Source organism: Papaver somniferum, unplaced genomic scaffold (genome assembly GCF_003573695.1).
Source record: "Papaver somniferum cultivar HN1 unplaced genomic scaffold, ASM357369v1 unplaced-scaffold_125, whole genome shotgun sequence".
NCBI classification, from domain to species: Eukaryota; Viridiplantae; Streptophyta; class Magnoliopsida; order Ranunculales; family Papaveraceae; genus Papaver; species Papaver somniferum.
Window position 1 is genome coordinate 17,295,689 of NW_020621603.1, and position 22,817 is coordinate 17,318,505.

General features: G+C 36.9%; 1 protein-coding gene across 1 annotated transcript; it reads right to left on the reverse strand.

The window, feature by feature from the left end:
• Window positions 1-8,332: 8,332 nt before the first annotated feature.
• LOC113331370 lies at window positions 8,333-9,250 on the reverse strand. The gene has a single exon (XM_026578081.1). The coding sequence runs from the start codon at window positions 9,248-9,250 to the stop codon at window positions 8,333-8,335; it is 918 nt and encodes a 305-aa protein (XP_026433866.1).
• Between the last annotated feature and the right edge of the window lie 13,567 nt (window positions 9,251-22,817).

The window sequence follows — 22,817 nt, forward strand, 5'->3', positions numbered from 1 at the left end:
GGTGAAGGAGTGCTTTTTCAAGTACCCAGTGATGAACCAAGTACTAATTTGTTGTGATGGTGCTGCCAAAGGAAATACTGGACAGGCTGGAGTTGGTTGTATAGGTAGGGATACTAATGGGAGTTATCTAGGTGATATTTCAGGTGGTATTGGAATTGTTACTAATTATGTTGTTGAGGTGAGGGCTTTGGTCACAGCTGGTGAATGGGTAGTTAAAAGAGGCTTTATGGATGTGTGTTTTAGCCTTGATTCAAAGGCTGTGATCATGACTTTTATGACGGGAAGGTTACCTTGGATAGTGAATAATAGATGACAGGCAATAAGGAAGAATCTGAACAAAATATCATTCAGACATTCATACAGAGAAGTAAATTTTTCAGCTGATAAACTGGCTAAGAAGGGAGTTCTTCTAAATAGAGGTGAATTTGTATATTATGAGAATAAACCTTCCTTCTTAGGTGTGTTAGAAAGTCATAATAAATCATACTTTAGATTTTGAAATTTATTCTTCTGTTTTTGTAATCTTTCCTTTCATGGGCTTGCCTTTATGGGCTAGTCTGTTCTGGTAAAAGTTTTTGAGTCTTTTTAGTTTTATTGGTTTGGGCCTGTCTAGACTAATTTTTGTAATAACTCCTTTATTGGTTTTGGTAACAAAAATTTATATGATTAAGCAAAAAAAAAAAATCAATTTGAGTTTGTATGATTCTCAATAGAGAACAACTAAATTTGAGTTTGTTAGAAAAAATAATTGATTATAAAAAATTTTCAAAACAACTTTTTTATGTTTATGGAAATAATAGATTTTTTCAATTATGATTAAAATAATCAATTATTGTAATGGTTACCAAACACATATAGAATCCATTATAATCTACAGAGTTAATTAGTGTTTGGGTCGTAAGTTTTGGTATGTCTTTGAGTTTGGGTCGTAAGTTTTTCCGTTTTAGAGTTTGGGTCGTTGACCCCGTTAGTCAGCGAAGTCACCTGGTCAAACTGTTAGTATAACTGACGTCCGTCAACTTCTGTCAATCAATTAGGGTATATAAAGAAAAGAAAATGATACAGCAACATCAGTTCACTCTCGATAGAAATTAGGGTAGGCCGCGGCTAGAGGAAGAAATAGATCCAAATCATATAACCTGTTCAAATTAAGTAAATCGAGTTTCATTTGATTGTTGTTGCCATTTGGTGATTAATATGAAGGAAAAAGAACGTAACAAGTAAGTGATTAATTCTTTAGCTCAAATAAAATTAGGGTAATTGATTTTCTTTTCCAATTTTTGTTTGATTGTTACTGTTTTTCTGATTGTATCTATAAATTAATGATATGGGTTGCTATATTTGTTTATTTTGAAGTGATATGGCAGTGAAATTATGGATGACCAGTTTATAGTGCTAGGGTAATGTGTCCTGTGAAGAAAAATTGGATTTTTTCAACTTTTTCTTTTTTTCTTTTCTGTAGCTTTCCGTAACTTTATGTATGTGTTTGTTTGTCTGCTTTTAGAAAAGAGAAAAGATTCTTTTGAAATATGATGTTTTGGTTATTATAATTGTTGAACAGTGTGTTATAGGACCACTTGTGTTTCACTGGACATATTAAAGGAATGTATTGCATTTTTTGTGTGGATTATTGTACTCATTTTTCTATTAAATAGTAGTTGCAGATGGTGGTTGTCTGTGTTGAATGATGTGATTAATTGTATGTGTACAGGTTGGCCAAGGATAAGGATAATCAGGTAAATTCAACACTTTATGCCGAGATATCTTCAGGGGAGGAGAAGGTCGATGAACTAGTTAACTATAAAAAAGGAAAACAGGTTGTGGTGGATAGCTCAGGAGATGATGATAGAAGCATTGAGTTGGATGAGTTTGAAGCTCTTGATGAAGAACAACAAGAGTACGAAGCATTGAGTCTGCAAGAGCACACTAATTATGTTGTAGATGATGCAGTTGCAACATACTATGAAGGTATAAGTTCTGATGATGAAGATTATGTTCCTAGCAGCAAGGACCTTATCTTAGAAGTATGTAATGAAGAGGATGAATACCATACAGGAACTGATAGTGATGAGTTTGATGATATGACAACTGATCCTGAAGATGGTGATGAGATAATTATAAATAGTGATGTGGATGAGGAATTTTGTAAAGAAGATGATTATGACCATTCTGAATTTGTGTTAAGTACTGAAAATCTTTATAAGAATTAAGATGTTGATGATGATGATTTGTATGTTACGAAAGTTCCACCTGATTTGTTATATGTTGGTATGGAATGGGCTAACAGTGAGGAGTGCAGGGTATATTTGAGAGATTTAGCAATAAAGAAACATTTCTGCATTAAAAAGATTATGAGCAACAGTGAGAGACAAGAATGGAGTGTAGCGCTGAAGGTTGTCGTTGGAGAGTTAATTGTAGTTATACCAATAGGAAGGCCTCATTTCGAATTAAATCTGGACATTTGAAGCACTCTTGTAAGCCCTTAGGTAAGATTTTTTTTTTCCATTTCCTTCGCATTTTTATACCAATTTCGTTTGGATTAGTTGATATCGTATGTGGTTGTTGCCTTTTAATAATTTTGTTTGTAGGTTTGGAAAATCCCATGGCTAATGCACGATGGGTTTCTTGGAGGATAATGGGGTACATGAAGGACCACATTAAATGCAAACCTTCTACCATTATGAATAGAATGAAGAGGAAGCATGGAGTTACCATATCTTATTGGACTGCTTGGCATGCTAGGCACATGTGCTTAGAGAGGATATTTGGTTCATACGAAAAAAGCTATAGGTATGCCATTTTTATTTATGCAAGTATAGAAGTTAGAAGATAATAATGAAATTGATAAGGCTGACCATTTTGTGCATGTTGCAGGCAAGTCCCCGAAATTTATGCGAGTATAGAAGTTACTAACTGAAGTTAACTTTAACTAACAGTTTGACCAGGTGACTTCGCTGACTAACGGGGTCAACGACCCAAACTCTAAAACGGACAAACTTACGACCCAAACTCAAAGACATACCAAAACTTACGACCCAAACACTAATTAACTCTACTACATAATGGATTATGGTCTAATAATATTCATTAAAATAATGGTTACCAAACAGCCCCTTGGCCTATTTCATTTGCATTTCTAGTTTAGATGATTAACACGATTACATTAAGATGCTAAAGATCAAGGAAAATAAATATATTCACTAACAAATCGATTATGAATTCAGAGGTTGAATTACTTTGTTAATTGGATTTCAAACTCAATGTCAATTATTGTGTGTTTGTGTATATGTTGTTGTTGTTTTGGCGTTCATCGTTGTTCGTAAAGATACTCATAGTCTGTATGGATATCAGAAGCAGAAATTATAAGCAAAATATTTTTGCTTCACAAAAAATTAACTTTTTAACTTCTAAAAGTCATTCGAAAATTGTGTACTCAAACTAACTTGTGACTTTTCTACTTTCAAAAGTCAAAAAGAAACTTCTAGAGTGACATGCGAACAAGCTATCAATTTCAACCCAACTTTTTCAATAAAACATCACCCTGTTAGTATTTTATTCTTAACCTAAATCAAAAATACCATTTTAGTCTATCAAGCTCAGCATTTTAGACCAACAATAGCCCACAAAGTCCAGTAATTTAGTCCACCAATATGGCAACTTCTTATGAGCAGAGCCAGAGCTGACAAGAACATAGAAAATAAAGTGGGGAAGAGTCAACTACTTAGCTGAAATTGTAACCAAATTATAATAATTTAAACAGAAAATAAGTCAACATAATGAAACGCAATTGATACAGTTCATTCATGAGTTATCCAAATGTTAGCTCTTCAAGATTTTTTCACAAATTCTAAATATGGCCTCGTGCGCGCAAAACTTATACAAAGAGGATTTGGTTTTTGTATACTGGAGTGTGTTGTCAAATGCAACCTGTAAGACTTGTTTACTAGTATTGCGTAAATTCTAGAACTATTTCATTTGCTAAAGAGGCGCTCGGCTTTCTTTGCTATGTCATCCAATGCGCTCCAACCAAGGTTGGCATACGATGTTCATTATCTGTATTTCTGTGCGGTGGCTGCAGAAGCTAATTGAACGAACTGAAGCTAACTGGGGCATACTGGATAGGTAACGATGATTCACCTTGACCTAGCTTTTGGCTTTAACGCAAGTGTTTGGTGTGTTCCATGTTGGCACATGAGCTTATAACTGCAGCATTTATTTTTTTCTTGTTTCTTGGTGAAGTATTCCTCGTCCAATTTTTGCTCAAGTCTTTCACAAATTATATGTAGTTCGTACTTTTCTCTTGTTCCTTTTTTACTTTTTCTTACCCAAGTAGCTTTTTCTGCACCGACAGCTTAAACCTGAGGAGAAACGTTGAATGGAAGAGCTGCAATGTAATATTGTTGCCAGGAAATGTTCTGATCCAAAAGTACTTCGCTTAAGATTGGTTGGATCGCCTAGTAAGGAGCTAGCTTAGTGCCTATTGAGCTAGAGGATTCACCTGAAGGACATCTTGAAAACAATCAGATCCAGGAACTTGTCCATTTTTCATTTTGGAAGTTAGTGATGACCTGAAGAAAGAGGAGTCATTTCACAAGAACACGGCATGGTGCAGTGCAGCTCAGAGAGTGACAGACATGGTCGGTTCAGATCGTCAAACATCAAAGCATCTGGAAGAAAATTCACAGACTCCATGATAAAATTCAAACTTTCACATCCAAAGCCTTTCTCTAAACTTGACTGTGAATCTGAAATAGAAGCGATGAGCTATAGGTCAGATATTCACTACAATGGAAATGAAAGAGAAGCATTTTCTCTAGCAAGAGTGCAGCTTTTGGTCCACCACATCTTTGTTCACTCTGCCAACTCAGGGGACCTGAATTTGGAAAAACCACCATGCATGGCGATTCAGCTACACTGAGTTGGAACTTGCCACATGAGGATTTTCCCAAGCAAGTTCTTAGCGGAAGGTGGGTTTGGGTCTGTCCACAGGGGAGTCCTACCAAATTGCCAGTCGGTCTCTGTCAAGCAACATAAATTAGCTAGTTCTCAAGGGGATCAAGAATTTTGTTCAAGTTGAGGCTCCTTATTCCCTCTCCCTGCTTACATAGAAAAGAAGATGAGACAAATTATGAGGAAGTTTTTTGTGGGGAGAATGTGTTGGGTTTCATGATAAAAAATTTGTGACTATCATCTAGATAAAACAAACCAAGCGCGCTTCAAGTACAATGGTTGTGGAGGTTTGAGTATGAGAAACAAGCTTTGTGGAGAGATTGTTGCAGAGAAGACGAAAGACAGCCCAAATGTCATGATTGTGAAGGAAGAAACACAAAAAATCTGCAATACTTTTGCAAGTCTTTCAAGATTGAATGGCCTCAACTTTCAATGACAATTGAAATGGCTATGGCTTGGTATTCCAGTTTTACCATATGGCCTGTAAGCAATTTTAGTACACATAATTTCATATTCCCTCATAATTAGAATTGTTTTGAACTGCTAGCACCAAATCTAAACAACAGTACCTCATAGAAAATCTCACCCTTTAAAGTTCCACACTTCTATGACAGCCATACGTAGTGGTTCAGTTAGTGCTGTCAGACATAGAGTACGCTATAGTCGTTAGATTGGATAGTAGAACCAAAACAAAAATCAACGGCAATAACGTAACCCTAAACTTAGGGCAGATCTCTAACCCTATAAGTAGTTTAGTTTCCTACTAGTGTTTCCCATTTGTGCCTCCATCCCTCTTCTGAGTAGGAAACAAAGGAACCCTAAAAACAAACAACCACAGTTCAGTTCTCTCATCTATCTACGATTATGGTGATCATCAACCGAAGTGGTGGTTCAATAGCATCAACATCACCAACTAAAAGCTATTAGCACGATGATTTCTCCTCTCAAAATGTAAATCTATTATCATTATAATTACCCGCCGGGACACACCTGGCCGATCTCTTTCTGTATCCAACACTAGTGAACTCCATATTTGACCTTCTTAGGTATGTGATCATTGGGAAGTTGATGTATGTGAACCAATTACCAAATAAGTAAATAAATTATGAAATGAGATAATTTCTGTTCGTTTTATTTCTTTTTGTGTTGATTTCCAATTTTCCATCCATGAAAATACTACGTAATCTGGATGTAAAAGGCTGAATAAGAAGTTTGAACAAGAGAACAAGAAATTGCCAAAGATGAAGGAGTTATGTTTTATTGAGTTGTGCATCCTATTTATGTCTTTAGAAAATGTTATACTGAAAGTTCAACAGAATGTGGCGTTTTTTTTTTGTGTTCCCACTGTGGCTGCACATTGCATTTATAGGTTCTTGATCCACTCTTTAACCTTATGAAGATGTTGGTTTAATTTTTGGTTCGTAATTTACAATTTCCTGGCAATATAGAACATCCTTTTTGCTTGGCAAGGCCTTTGATACAACAAAGTTGGTTACCCACGAACTCTCCACATGGTCATGTTCTGGCAACGGGTCTAGCCAAGGTGGTGCTTCTGCAGGAGCCTTATCAGAGCTATCAGTATGTCTCGCAGGCACCAATAAACACCGACATACAAACAACTGAAAGGGCCAGACGGATGCAGCATTGACAGACTTTGCCGATAAGCAGCATATCATTCTTGTTCTCTAACTTAATTTGTTTTCTTCCGTGTATTTTTTTGTTTGGAAGCTGTTTTCGAATGTAGTACATCCTTCAGTTGGCTGTTGAAGCATATGTGATTATACTTGGTAGAATTGATCTTCCTGATCCTCGACCCAATTGTAACGCAATCAACACGGCCCTTACGTTTTGCATTGAATTTCCTATCAACACTCATCTAGCTAAAGTGTGTTCACAGAAACTCAGTTTCTGATGATAGCTAGCTACCTAATTGGCATGCATTCCAAGTGGAAAATTCAATGCATTGAAGCTGCACATATTTTTCGGGGGTTCTTCCAGCTGCTATTGTATTTTCGAATACTGAGTTTATATGTGATTTAATTTATCATTTGTTTATATGTTTGTTTTTGTGCATTACTAAACTATTGTATTTTCAAATTGTTATCGGATGGTAAATCATATGTGCCTTGTAAAGAAATATATAAACAACAATAATAAATTAATAATTAAGAAAAAAATTACACCATAGTCAATATAGCTCACACATGACACACCCTACGCATTGAACTTGTTTTTACATTTTCAAACTAAGTTTAACACTTTGGACAAGCTTTGGCGTACTTCATTTGCATTTCTAGTTGAGATCAACAACGATTCTGTTAGATGCAGAAGAACAATACAAGTACAAATATAAACTGAAGAATCGATTACGAAATTCAGAGGTTCAATTCGTTTGCTAATTGGATTTTAACATCAAGATCAATTTTTGTATGATGTATGATTTCAACATCTGATATGACTGGATGACTGGAGTATGTTTTTTTTTCTTGAGGCGTTCGGCTTTCTTTGCTGTGTCATCCAGTCATATCAGATGTACTGGTACAATATAAATGCCCTTCTAATTTTGCATAATACTAAGGTTGTTGCATTTCATGCTTAAAGAGAAAAAAGAAAAACAAATGCAGATAAATACACAAACTCGCTCCGCCAGTGAATTACCTAAAACTCATGTAAAAATCGAACCTGATGGTTGGGTGAAATAGTTTGTGCACTACTAACAAATCGATACAAGAATTATTGGGAATATAAACAAAAGAGAATCGCTACTAGAATTCAAATTCATGATACGAGTGCGGAGACTCAAAATTACAGTACCCTTAATAGGAGTCTCTATCTTTATCACCACAAACAAAAGAAGCAGCTTAATGACACAACAAACACACGCTTATTCGCTAAACAGATGCTCTGTAAGGATAAAAACATGCAAAACTAAGACATGCAAGACCCACCACAAACTAGGAAATTTTGCATCCAAAACTACTAGGACGTAGAGTGTATTTTGATCACGACTTATGGATAATAACTGAAAGGGTTGTAAATGTTAGAAAAAACGATTTAAAATTACCAATTTTTCCTTGGACTATGTTTTGATCCCTAGACCTATTTCCCATTAATTGTTTTTTCTTTTGAATAGATAAAACAATAGTCCCACATTGATAAAAATCTAAAGAGTTTTAGACATAAATACCATAGAATTGGCTATAAGGGCATGGCCCTTGGGTCATTAGACTTTTGTGCTTGGAGGGAAGGCTTAGACTAGGGCAAGGTTGTCTTTCCCGTACGTGCGGTGCTTCGCGCAGAAGCACGCACGCCGCCATCCGGTCGGGTTCGGGTGTGGGTTCATTAGATCCTATCTTTTTGAGCTAAAGTATCTTCTTCTCAGTTACATTATTAGTAATTTCTCCAATAAGGGCAATAAGTAGAACTGCTGCAAAGAGCGAGATAATCGCCCATGGATGAGTATAACAAGGCAACCTAGTAAATGCTCGGCGTGTTCACATTGACCCGGATGCGCTTCAAAAGGTATCGTTTCATGAGTTGGTAACATCCGCTGCCACATTTTGGTGATAAACTTATAAATAACCTCGTAAAGGGAATCCATCCTTTCTGCATTGAAAATTATGTTGTACAAGCATTGAAGGACAGACAACGGAACTTGGTTTTCAAGAAGTAACAAATCCTGTTCGACCATAAACAAGAGCCAATCGTTTCTATCAAAAGGGTCGTCTGCAACTGCAACATAGCTTTTCCGTAAATCCGATCTCATTAACATCCCAATAATGAACAATCCATCAATTATCATCATTTCTACAAATTCTCTACTGTTCAGGTCAACTGGTTCTGAATAACACTCACGAACTTCTGTTTCCATTTTTTTAATAGATGAAACACACTCCTCCAACCACGCTTCTGACGTCGCAACTAGCATTCCGGACAAGTCCGGCTTAATAGCGCGAGTGTCTTCTTCTTCTTGAACTCTACGCGCATACTCCGAATCTCCTTCTCCAGCTCTTTTGGCAAGTAATTTGTGTGCATACAATAACTTCAAATCTTCTCTTGATTTTAAACTTTGGTTTGTCCGGTGATAAGGACCAATCGAGATAACCTGAGGCATGTATGGACTAGGCTCTCTCATTTTGAGAAACTTTTGAGGAACCTTATGAATAGAGCACCCTCCCGAAATACGCGAATGGGGTGCACGGATTTGAAGCTTTTTCTTGATTGCATTAGCAATGTTCGTGTTTTCCATTCCACCATCACCAATCATCTTTGATTGCATTGTTCCAGTTCCGGAATCCATTTTATACGACCAAAAGGTAAAGGAGTGATCAACTCGAGAGCAGGGAGAGAAACCTTTGGAATGTGATTTACTTTTATTGCCGACCCTTGGGATGTGATTTACTTCGATTGCGAACCCTAGTTGTATGTTGAAAATTCCTTCCCCCTTCTTTAAAAAGTTACTCCAATGTTAGGCTTAGAAATAATTTAAACTTTTGCCACAGTTGTACCTCTTAGATTCCAAAAACAATTACTACAATCCGCCTGGGTCATACTTCATGCGTTCCGAAATGTACTATTGATACTTTTCTTTTTTGCGTTCCGAGCAATGTAGTTAATATCGGATATCGGTTCATCTCGGCCGGGACCGATACACTGGTACGATTTTATATCGGGGATATTATCGTTGAAATATCGGTATAATATCGTTTCTAAATTTAGAGACTATAATTTTATATTAAACATTTTCTCCACACATTTTCGGATAAGATATAATAGATAACATTAATTTTATCAAAAAAACAAAAGAGTAACTTCGAGAGCTACATGCACCTCTACTACCACCTGGAAGACTTTCTTCGCCAAAATTACCCTTAAACTTTATCGAAAACGACCAATACCGTCTCATATCGGGAAATGTAGGAAAATTTCGTATCGACCGATACGGCCGATATTTGACCGAAACGGCCGATATTATCGGGCGAATATCGTATCCCCGATATCCTTCTTATCGTATCGTTCTGGGCAGATATTCGAAATATCCCCGATATATCGACCGATACGGCCGATATTGACTACATTGGTTCCGGGAATAGGTTACTTTTTATTTTTATGTTATATATTTCCAAGCCAGTCCCTCCCTACATAATTAGTGATGTCGAATCTTTGTGATATTTGCATTCTTATTTGTGCATATTTTAACCGAAATAGATATACTGACAGATTCTCCTGCGATTTATTCCGCATAAGACAAAAAAAAATAGGGATCCACATTCCACCGTTATTATCCCAGTGTTGAAGATGTTGCTAAAGACGGATGGATTGGCCCTCGGGACACACTCTGCGGGAGAAAAGCGTGGTGAGTTTATCATTTTCCATTTTAAAAAGATTTCTAACGGAATAATTTTTGTAAATATCCGTTTAATGCGAATTGTCAATTCTAAATTTAGTTAATAAGAGTATAAAAGGAAAATGCTTCAAGTTCATTGTCGGTTGGACCAAATGAACTTTTAAACTTGGGAAATGCAAAAATAAATTCTCACATCAAACAATGAATATAAGAAAGACAAAAAGAAGACTCATGTAATATGTGCAAAGTTACACAAAAACACTCGAAGAAGTTTGTTCCTTTTTTTTCAGTACCACAAAACTAGGCATTTGAGTTCTTCAAAAAAAAATTCAAATGCTTTCACATGTTAATCCTACTTATAACCAGCTTTAATTCATCCTCAGTTTTACCAAAACCCACCTATCTCTTTGTGATAGTTACCTTATAAATTTCATCAGTCCTTTGATTCATTCAAATCACAAACTCAAGATAGAACATCAAACAAAAACAACTGAGCTAGTTTCATTAAACTTCCATTACATAATATCTTACAAGAAGGCCATTGGTATTGGAAAAATCCAGTTCATTACAACCGAAATCAATGTCTGCACTTTTTACGAAACCCTCATCTAAATCTTTACATGAGTTCCTAAGAGATCTCCGAACTGAAAAAAAAAAATTTCATCAACACCAAGATAACCCCGACAAAAACCAACTGTATAAACATCTAACACCCTTACCTATTCAAGATTCCCATCGCAAATTACTTCCAACATCGTCTGCATAAACCACAAGACAAAAAAGGTTGCAAAACACAACAACTACATCAAGAAGACTAATAGTGGGAATCAGAAAGACGTGTTGAAAAGAAATTTATTAATTATATTGAGGCTTACCACCACAACTAGAGAACCTTTTCTTTCTGATTATCTGGAGATGCCTATACTCAGAGCTCTTCTCCTCACCACCAAAGTCTTCTTTCTTATTATTATCACCATCATCACTACCACTTTAAGCATCAAGTTCATTACCATCAGAAGCATCCTCGTTGTCCTTATCATACTCTTCATCCTTCATACTGTCTCCTTCCATCTCTGGATCTCCATTTGCATATATACCTTCAATATTCTCACCTCTGAATCAATATCAAGTATTTTTTGTATGGTTCGGGCAAAGATCGGAGGATTAGCTTTCTCATCCAAATGACGCTCAAACCATGCATCCTCTATGCCCTCTCCATTTTTGTCTTTTCAGCCTCTACATCACTTTCAGACTTTTCAGCATCTTCATCAATCCTTGTCTCCTCAACTTCTTCAGAATCACTTTGTGTTTCACTGTTTCTCTTGGTCCAAGTATTCAACCTTTTTTTCTCTTCTGTTTCCGAGCATCTCTCACCATACTCTTATCTTTCCATAAAAATACTCAATATTTTTTGTCTCTCCCAAATTTCATCCCTGATACTCCCGCAAAAACCAGTGAGAAAGAGAGATCTCACAAAAGAAAGGTATAAGAGCTTCCAATCATGGCAGGACATGGTGGTGTTGCTGGAGAAAGAGGTGGATTTGGTGGCCGTGGAGATAGGGGTAGAGGTGATAGGGGAACATGGAGAAATCGAGAAGCGGGATCTGCTGATGTTCAGTTTAAATGGAAGAGAAATCAAGCAAGAACATGAGTTGCTACTTTTGGTATCTAGGGTTTCATGGAAATGAAGATTTGGAGCCGATTCAGAGTTTAGATGAAGGATTGGGATGAATTACAGATGGGTAATGGTCAGAAATCGAATTAAAAGAGAAATTAAGAAGAATGGAAGCCAAGAAACACACACAGTTGTGGGTTTGAGCTGTTCTTGAGGTGGATTTCTAGATGAAATAGATGAAGATGATACTGGTGCCGCTATTATGTTGGTACCATTCATTTCAGAGACAGAGATGATTGAAGTGTTTCTGGTGATGAATGAGTCTGTCTAGATGAATGTATAGGAGTTGCCAGGGAAATGGTTTGGTGATATTGCAGTTGTTGGTTGCAAAGGAATTACAGGTGTTGGTGCTGTTAAAATACAGACAAGGGGATGAGCTGAACTTGTTGTTGTGTGAAGATTGGGTCTGTGATAGACTTGCAGGTGGTGTGACTGAGATGAAGTATGAGAAGCTGTTGTAGTGAAGTAGATGTATGTTTAGGTTGCAGTTGCAGGCGAGACAGCTGATGGGTATGCTTGAATGGTTCCCTTGCTGTTATAAAGAGCAGTGAAATTGGTAACAGATATTGGTGATAATCTGAATGTGTCGAAAACTGAAATAAGCTGCTTTGGTTTACTGCGCTGCAATTGAGGAGGTTATGCACTGGTCTGGTGGTGGAATTTTAGTTGAAATGGTGATAACATGGGAATGATACTAGTGGAGTGTGGAACTGGCGATGCAGATGCCAAGAATGAGATGATGTTGAGTTGTCATTGCAGCCATGGAATGAATCTGGTGGCAAGAGATACAGCTGAACTGATCTGGTGAATGAATATGAGTTGTTGATGCAATTGCAGGTGGGGTTATGAAGTTGCTGGAGGAATTGCAGGAATGGTTGTAGCTGTGTGTGTATGGAGATTGGTAATGCAATTAGTGACTTGAAGTGCGGGCAAGAGTCGAAGCTGCAGCTGTGAAGAAGGCGTAGCCATCATGGCTGGAATGAACTGGTGAAGTGCATTCATTGCGCATCACAGATTCAAGCGAATGAAATGAAGAAAAAAATGGTTGAATAATCTTTTAGGCAGCTACGAAAATGGTTGCATAACCGGCTATGCATCTACAAAATTTGTTGCATAACTTGTTATGCAGTCCCGAAAATGGTCGCATAACACGTTATGCAACAACTTTTTTGTCACTATTGAAACCAATTAAAACAAAGACTGCATAACTTTTCATGCACCTACAATAATATCTACATAACATGTTATGCAATCGTGAAAATGGATGCATAACCTATTATGCATCTGAAAATATGACTGCATAATGCATTATGCATCGAGAAAATTGTTGCACAAACTTTTGTGCATCGAGAAAATAGATGCATAACCTGACATGCATTATGCATCAATTTTTATGTACGCACTAGAACCAACCAAAACAATGGTTACATAACTTGTTATATTTGCATAACTTTATTATGCAGATGCATAATTTGTTATGCAGTCGAGAAAATGGTTGTATAATTCGTTATGCGTCTGCAGAATGTGTTATGCATCTTTTTTGGTGGCTGCATAATGGTTATGTAGTCAGTTTTCGAAAATTTTACCTAAAATGATGATCACCTCCTATTTTTCGTGAAAAACAAAAAATTTGATATTCTTGTTTGTACTCGTTGCGTAGCTCTCTTAAAAAGATTTCTAACGATATAAAATTTGTAAAATTCCAAGGCGCGGTTTTTTAGATATGTTATATCCAAATTGTGTTGCCAATTATACCCCTGATGCATAATCCGTCATGCAGACATTTTTAATAATTTCATATAATTATGGGTGTCACGGTACCTAAAATTAACTGTGTAACAATGAAAATATTATTTTTTTTGGGCCTGCACATAATTTTTTTCATGTTTTAAAAACAAATAAATAAGCCCAATAAATATTCAGTATAAATACTCACACTAGTTATAGTTACATACCTCTAAAATTGGTTCCCACAGTGCATAGCCGAAACCAACACATACTTGATCACGCACGGTCAAAAACCGGATCAGAACATGACACGGAGCTGGAACAGGTTGAACCGGTCTCACGTGGGAACAAATTTTTCTTTCACCGCGAACAACCAGCATCCAACAAAGAGATTCTCGGCCGAATCACAGGTTATAAACACGACATGCGGCGGAAATCGCGACGTATACATATCACAAATAGATAAAAAAAAAATATCATTTACCAAGTATATATACGATAACCACGTACAAAAGAGATCGTCATGGCATATCCAGTTAGGCCTGTCAATGGATACCGATTTTCCGACATCCGATACCGATAATCCGTAATCTGTTACTACTGCCATCCGACATAGCGGTAAACGGATATCCGATACCGATAAGCTAACGGATAATCTCCTCTTAACGTAACGGTAGTGGAATTGTGTATTTCCGTTAGGTTAAGTTCCGATATCCGATAGCATATAAACAATGTTCCGTTATATCTTTATCCAAATACATATCTTAAGCAGACTGGTGGTGTTTCGTTAGAAAAAGGGGATCTGAGCATCGTTTCAAATGTGTTTGAGCAGCTGCTTATCAATCTGATATGTAGACTCCATGAATGGATACCAATTAATGGAGTTTAATGGTAATGGAAGTGGTTAACAGAAGCACCTCTTATTAAACTCCTCTTTATCTCTTAACTGTTTGAATTCAAGCGTCTCTTCTAAAATCAGCGACATCAACAGCATGTGTTATTGGATTAAGGTAACGAGTGTTTTGATGGATGAAATTATAACAGTCAGTGATGAATTTTTACCCAGATTTGATGTTAGTTAATGGCGGTCGTATGAATCTCCATAAATTGATGATTGTTGTGTTACAGAAGCATTCCGACAATTATCTTATTTGATCCACTTTCCACCAAATTTTATCATGATTTGAATTTGCACCTCACGTCCTTGTTTGGGATTAATCGTAGTCGAGTCGAATATCAGAATTAGGGTTTGTTTGCTAGTTGACTTTTGTCTTTGGAAAATTAACGGATGATAACGGAAAATTATCCGATATCCCGTTAAGTCCAACATAATAATAATGAAATTGAATTTCATATTTCCGTCGGAACTTAACGGATATCAGCTAATTTTAATGGCAACGGCATCAACAGAGCCAATATCCATTTCGTTAAGTGCGGTTGACAACCCTATATCCAATCCAAATTAAACGTACTTGACTTTTTCCTTTTTTTTTCTTAAACTCTACACAAAAGACAAAACAGACATCCTACTACTTGTAAATCCACACCATATGCTTGTGATGCAGCATGAAATAAATACGGTACATATTTTAATTATTTAAGAGGATGTTGTAGAAAAAGAATTGGACTCAGGGTTAGTAACGTACATGGATTTTTTTTTCTTAATTAAAATATGAAGAGAGGATAATTAATGATTATTAAGGATGCACAGTACAAGAAAATAACGTTTAACAAAAAAAACAAGCATCATGTTCTAAATGATACAGACCTCTTGCGCCACAATCACAATCATCATGATTTATTAATTATTTTTTTTATTATTTTCTTTTTTTAAGAGGAAAAAGCTTGCCCATAAAAGGATTTATGTGAACCCTAGTTAGTAAGTTCGCGGATGATTCGCGAATCATTCACGAATTTTTCCGTATCACGAATTTTACCGTCTTATTCACGTACGTTTGCAATTCCGAACCCAAGTCGTGTATTATGTGACATTCCCGAATTATTCGCGAACCGTTCACGAATTTTACGTATCCCGAATGATACGTCCGCTTAATTCGCCATAAATTCTTTAGCTTTTACTTTTCAAAGATCCCATTTTTTGGGCTTTACTGCCTCCAGAGCATACACGACCGAATATTAGACGTGTTGTAATTTTTATAAAACAAAAACGACTGAAGAGATTTGAAGGTGAAGGTGAGAGAGATCTCAAACTCACTAACCAAGCATCTAAACCACCATACGACGTCCTCTTGGATAACTAATGTTGTATATATTATTAATATCATCATATTAAATTTATTTTTTCTTTAAATAACTCACACATATGCATAAAAATTGGTCTATGACCTTATAAATACAAATTATTTGTTATATATAGATACCGAATTTTCAGATCCGAACTCACATTTATAAATCGAATTATACACGTACGTATGCCGTTCCGAATTACTAACGAATCACGTCCCGTTGACCGAATTTTGGACCGAATCTGGATTTTACAAAACCGTATAATACTCGTACGTTTGACGTTCCGTACGTTTACCGAATCCCGAATTGCTAACTAGGATGTGAACAAATTAACGGATTGATGTTTTACTATAAAATAATCAAATGTGGCAGATAAAATCAATCAAATAAGCTTTATTATAATGATCAAATCAAATATGGCAGACAAAAATACAAGAAGCAATGATTACAAATCAATAAAATAATCACAAACTTGGTTAAAAAGACTAAAATCAATAATTCCTGGGTGAAATGGACAGTTAGATTTTGATACTGTTTAAATGGACAAAAATGTAAAAATAGGCAGGATGTAATCAGTTTTATTGTGCCCATTTTTAATATTTTTCCTTATTTTTAATTTACACAGGATGTATCCAGTTTCATCCTTACTATTTTTTAAATTTAAGCTAGGATGAATACAGTTTCATCCTTACTAATTTTTTTTTGGCCATTTCATCCAAACTATTTTTTACTCGTCCATTTGAACCGTGATTTAAAAATATTTGGACAAATGATCCATTTTCCGTAAAACAATTACATAATAATTAAATACAAGACATACATCGAAATATCAACAGAGCACACATGATAGATCCATTAAATATCAACAAGCCCTACAACACAAATTTAATTGAAATTTTATTATTGTAAATTAGACAACATTTATTGCAATTTAATTAGTGCTAATTTACAACGTTTATATTAGGAAAAAAGAGCCATAATCAATTTTAAATTTTAAATTTTATTGAGTCAACTTAAAAAACAACTGAATTATTAATACTAAAACGGGATGAAAACTAATCAAATATGGAACAGTTCATGGCCCTAATTTATTAGCTGTATATTCTAATATCTTTTGGATACTCCTGTATCTTTTGGATACTCCTGTATCTTTTGTATTAGATGTAAATATTTACTTACCTCCTTTAAGAGATATGTTGCTTATGTCAGGATATTGGAGATAATCTTTTGTAAGCTAACTCCTTTATATAGGAGTTCTGATTGACAATGAAAATGGAGAACAATTTCTTGTCTCGTCTGTTTTCTTCACTCTTGTTTTCTACATACAATCTTGTCTTGTAACTACCTTCATGGTATCCTGAGTCCGGTTTTAGATATGCCAGACGATCTAATTACATCTTCTTCTTCTCCTAAGAATCGCTCTTCTACATATACTTTAGCCTCAAACGATGGACCGGGAACTATCATCACTCATGTAATTCTCAAAGGATTGAATTATGAAGAATGGGCTAAAGGGTTTCGTATCTCTCTGGGTGCAAAACGAAAACTTGGCTTCATTACTGGTAAAGTCTCCAAACCTTCTGTTGATTCTTCTGATTTGGATGATTGGTGGACTGTCAACTACATGATTGTTGCCTGGATTTTTAATACGATTGATCCAATTCTTCGTTCTTCAATTTCTTATCGTGATACTGCTTTCGATTTATGGGAAGATATTAGACTTCGCTTTTCTATAGGGAATGGAATCAAAATATTTCAGCTCAAATCTGATGTTGCTAGTTGCAAACAAAAATATGGAGAATCCATTCAAGATTATTACGGGAGGATGAAGAAACTCTGGGATGACATCAATGATTTTGATGCCTTGCCTTCTTGTCAATGCTCTGGCTGCACTTGCAATTTGAATGTGACTCTCAGAACTCGGCGTAATAATGATCAGGTAGGTGAACTTTTAATGGGTCTCGTACCCTATTACGCCAATGTTCGTTCTAGTATTTTGGGCACCGATCCACTTCCGTCTCTACATGTGGTGTATTCTCGTCTCATCCAAGAGGAAGAGGTCAAATCATATACTCAACAACGGGAGGATACAGCTACTCCAATGGCTTTTCACGCACATAAGCCACAAGGATCAAAAACCAAGGGGGGCAAACCTCCATTAAAGTGCACTTATTCACAATGGACATCTTGAAGATCGTTGTTGGGAGAAGCATGGTTATCCAGATGGTCGCCAGCCAAGACGTCCACCTGCGACTCAGTACAAAAACGATTCTTCATCTGTCCGTAACTCTTCATCTGCCAAGGCGAATGCTATTGTTAGTGAGACATCATCAACTACAAATCACGTTCGTCTAACTGGTAAGAATGGTCTTATCTGGATTGTCGACACCGGAGCGTCCAATCATGTTTGTTCCGATGACACCTTGTTTGATTCTTGTCGTGATATTAGTCCTATCCAAGTTGGTTTGCCTAATGGTGTAAGTATACAGGCAATCAAAATTGGGACTGTAAAGTTGAATGATTCTCTTGTATTGCACAATGTGCTGTATGTTCCAAAATTCACTTGCAATCTCATCTCTGTGTCTCAATTTCTATCTTCCTCTCATGCTAACCATGCACAGAAGCATCTTTTAAGTGTTCAATTCACTAACTCTGAATGTGTTATACAGGACCATACTCTTAGGACGAAGATTGGTATGGGTAAGCTCACTGATGGGCTTTATTGCTTGATAACGGGGGGACCAGCTCGTGTTAATGTTGTGTTGGAGAAAGTTGCTGCGGAATTATGGCACAAACGACTTGGCCATCCTTCTATTCAAGTATTGAAGTCTTTACCTCAAGTTGGTCGTATCGATAGTGATTTAGATTTTCATGCTTGTGAAGTTTGTCATAGAGCCAAACAAACTCGTACTTCTTTTCCATTAAGTGATAATAAGGCAGTCGATTTATTTCAGTTAATTCATTGCGATGTTTGGGGTCCTTATCGTGCAAATCGTGCTTGTAACTCAAGATATTTTTTGACTATTGTAGACGATTTTTCTAGATGTGTTTGGGTGTATTTGATGAAAACTAAAGATGAGGTGCCTACCCTGTTAACAAATTTTTTTGCGATGGTTGAACGTCAGTTTACACAAAAGGTTAAGATTTTACGCAGTGACAATGGAACTGAGTTCAAAGGTCTTTTTCCTTATTTTCGAAAGAATGGTATAGTTCATCAAACTTCCTGCGTTAAGACACCACAGCAAAATGCAAGGGTGGAAAGGAAGCATCGTCATATTCTTAATGTTGCTCGTGCACTACGATTTCAGGCTTGTTTACCAATCGATTTTTGGGGTGAATGTGTTCTAACTGCTGCATATCTGATTAATAGAACTCCTTCTCGTGTTCTTAATTTCAAAACACCGCATGATATTCTATATGGTTCGGCTCCTACTCTTAACTCTCTTCGAGTTTTTGGCTGTCTTTGTTATGCAAAAAATCTTAGTCCCTGCGATAAATTTGACAGTCGTCGTTGTTTATTTCTCGGCTATCCGTTTGGAAAGAAGGCATGGCATCTATTTGATCTAGACACAGGTCAATATTTTCAGTCCCGAGATGTGGAGTTTATTGAAGACGTTTTTCCGTTAGCTGATAAGAATGAGCTTCTGCGACTGCATTCTTTGTATCTTGATGAAACGGCACTATATCTAGGGATATGTCTGCAGATCCTTTTGAAGCTGATTATAATGTGTCACCAGTTTCTGGTGGTTCTTCTTCCGCTGCTGCTACTGACGCACTTCCACAGACTAGTTTAGGAAGCTCATCATATCTCCAGGATGTTGCTCCAGATCTCCAGGACGTTGCACAAGACTCTGTTCATATCACAGACAATGAAAATGTACAAGTACTTCATCCGCCAGAATCTGTTGTATGTGATACACGTTCTGTTGAAGGAGATTCTACTTTGGTATTACCTGATGCTTCTTCACCTGCTGTACCTATAGCTGGTACAAATGATATTCCTACAGTGACTAAAGATAATGAACCTCATCACCATCTAGCTATAGATGAGGATCTAGGGCGTGGAAAACGTACAAGGTTTGAGAATGTACGTCACAGGGATTTTGTAAGTTGGCAGGGAGTTTCAAAACAGGCCAACACAACCTTGGTTCCCCCTGAAGCTTCACCTGTACCAATCAAGACCTCAGGTACTCCCTATCCTATAACCCATTTCGTGAATTATGATGCTTTTTCTGCTGCCCATCGTACTTTTGTTGCAGCCATCTCGAAAGATGTTGAACCCAAATCTTTTAAGGAGGTTATGGCTGATCCCAGATGGCGTAAAGCAATGGAGGAAGAGATTGCTGCTCTAATCTCCAACGGTACATGGACTATTGAAGATATGCCCCTTAACAAACATGTAATTGGCTACATGTGGGTCTTCCGAATTAAGCGAAGATCTGATGGCTCCGTTGAGCGCTACAAAGCTAGATTAGTTGTCCTTGGCAACCATCAAAAGGAAGGAATTGACTTCACATACACTTTTGCTCCTACAGTAAAAATGGTTACTGTACGAACTCTTCTTGCGGTTGCTGCAATCAACAACTGGGAGTTAGTTCAAATGGATGTTCACAATGCGTTTCTTCATGGCGATTTATATGAAGAAGTATTTATGCGACTTCCTCCTGGGTTCGGTAATGGATTTTCTGGCAAAGTCTGTCGACTTCGTAAGTCTTTGTATGGTCTACGTCAGGCTCCTCGGTGCTGGTATGCAAAGCTGGCAACCGCTTTGCGTACTTATGGTTTCTCTACAAGTGCCTCAGATCACTCGTTATTTCTCTATCGCAGAAGAAATATTATTATGTATATTCTAGTATATGTGGATGATCTTGTTATTACTGGCAACAATAAGGCTGCCATTTGCGAGTTTCAAGCATATCTCAGTAGATGCTTTCATATGAAGGATTTGGGCAAATTAAAATATTTTCTCGGTATTGAGGTAGCTAGAAGCTCTAAAGGCATTTTCCTTTGCCAACGTAAATATGTGCTAGACATCTTGACGGAAACAGGTCTTCTCGGATCCAAACCAGCTAGTATTCCAATGGAGGAGAATCATCGGCTGGCTCTTGCTTCTGACACGCTCATGCCTGATCCTGCTCGTTATAGAAGGTTGGTGGGGAGACTAATTTATTTAAATATTACACGGCCTGATATATGTTACTCTGTTCATACTTTGTCTCAGTTTATGCAACATCCAACTCAATCTCATTGGGATGCTGCACTTCGAGTTGTGCGTTATCTGAAATCTAGCCCTGGGCAAGGTATTTTACTTCGAGCTGATTCCAAATCCGTTCTTGAGGCCTATTGTGATGCATATTGGGCTAGTTGTCCACTTAGTCGTCGATCTCTCACGGCCCATTTTATTTTTCTTGGCGGTTCTGATTGACAATGAAAACGGAGAACAATTTCTTGTCTCGTCTGTTTTCTTCACTCTTGTTTTCTACATACAATCTTGTCTTGTAACTACCTTCATAATTAGTTTGGTTGTGGAAAGATATTTCATTTCTTACAAATATATACCAATAAAATTCCTTAAATCAAAATGAATAGTATTGAATGAACAGTGTGCGTGTAGCATCTAACTTGGACCAGTTCAGTGGTAGCATACAAGAGATAATTGTTGATTACAAGGAAAACTTGGAAATTTAATTGTTGATAAGTTGGTAAATTGGCGAGATTGATTTCGCAAAAGAGGCCTTCAACCGGCTTGATACAAGAGATACCGTTGCTTGGATTTCAATCATGTGTGTATGCATTCAACACCGGGATATCCAGAAGAGGTTGTCACGGCGTTTAGATTGATGCGTAATTCTTACACTGTATCAGATCAGCTCACATTTGCTTTGGTTGTTTCTGCTTGAGTAATGTGGGTTTAGGTAAGGTTTTTCACTGGGATTCGATCAGATATGGGTTAAATTCCTTCAGTGGGGTTGTTTGATTGATATGCATGCAAAATGTGACTGCTTAGCTGATGCTCAAAAAGTATTTGATAGAGTTGGTAAACTTGATGCTGTATCTTGGACATAAATGACTGCGGGTTAAGTTCGAGTTAACTTACCTGTTGTCTCTAGAAATGTGCTAATTGCAGGATACTGTTAATGATAGCAGACTTATCTCCACAACAAAGTCTCATTGAGATAGTCAGCAGACCGCGTAACTAGGAAGAATCCTAAGGCTATTGCAACTGCATTGCAGTATTCTTCAAGGATAAATAACACTCAGATCTCCACACAAAGACTGTGGAAGATATTCTACCTAAACTCGTGTTTAAACTGGGTATCAGCCTACGATCCAAGCACGCTTCCATTTCAGAACAACAAAGCAGACACATTCACCAGCATTAACTGCATGTAGTGCATCATCAAGGTTGGATCTGGGAAGGCAGGTTCGCCGCGATACTTTCAAAATCTGGTGTTTTAATTGATGATGAGTTTTCGGGTGTCTCAATCTTGGGTATGTACTTGCGATCTTCAAGTAGTGAAGATGCAAATAAGCTCCTTTTGGAGTTCCCAGAACAGAGAAGTAGAGTTTTATGGACTTGTATGATTCCTCACAGCCTGCAGTCATGGAGGAATGGTATTAAGTTCGTGAATATTACAATCTTATGCTAAGTAATTTTGGGATCAAACCTAGAAATGATCATTCTTCCTGCATGACTGACCTATTTGGGCGCCATGGACGTCTCAGAGAAGCAGAAGAGTTGATTGAGAAATTGCCATTTGAACCTGGAATTGGAGTTTGGGCTACATTACTCGGAGCTTGTAAATTACAGGGGGATTTAATACGGTCAGAAGCAGCTGAGAAGCTTGTTTTGTTGGAACCTGATAATCC

Excerpts from the sequence above, each read along its gene's own strand:
- LOC113331370 (XM_026578081.1), bottom strand. The coding sequence starts at position 9,250 with ATGGATTCCGGAACTGGAACAATGCAATCAAAGATGATTGGTGATGGT.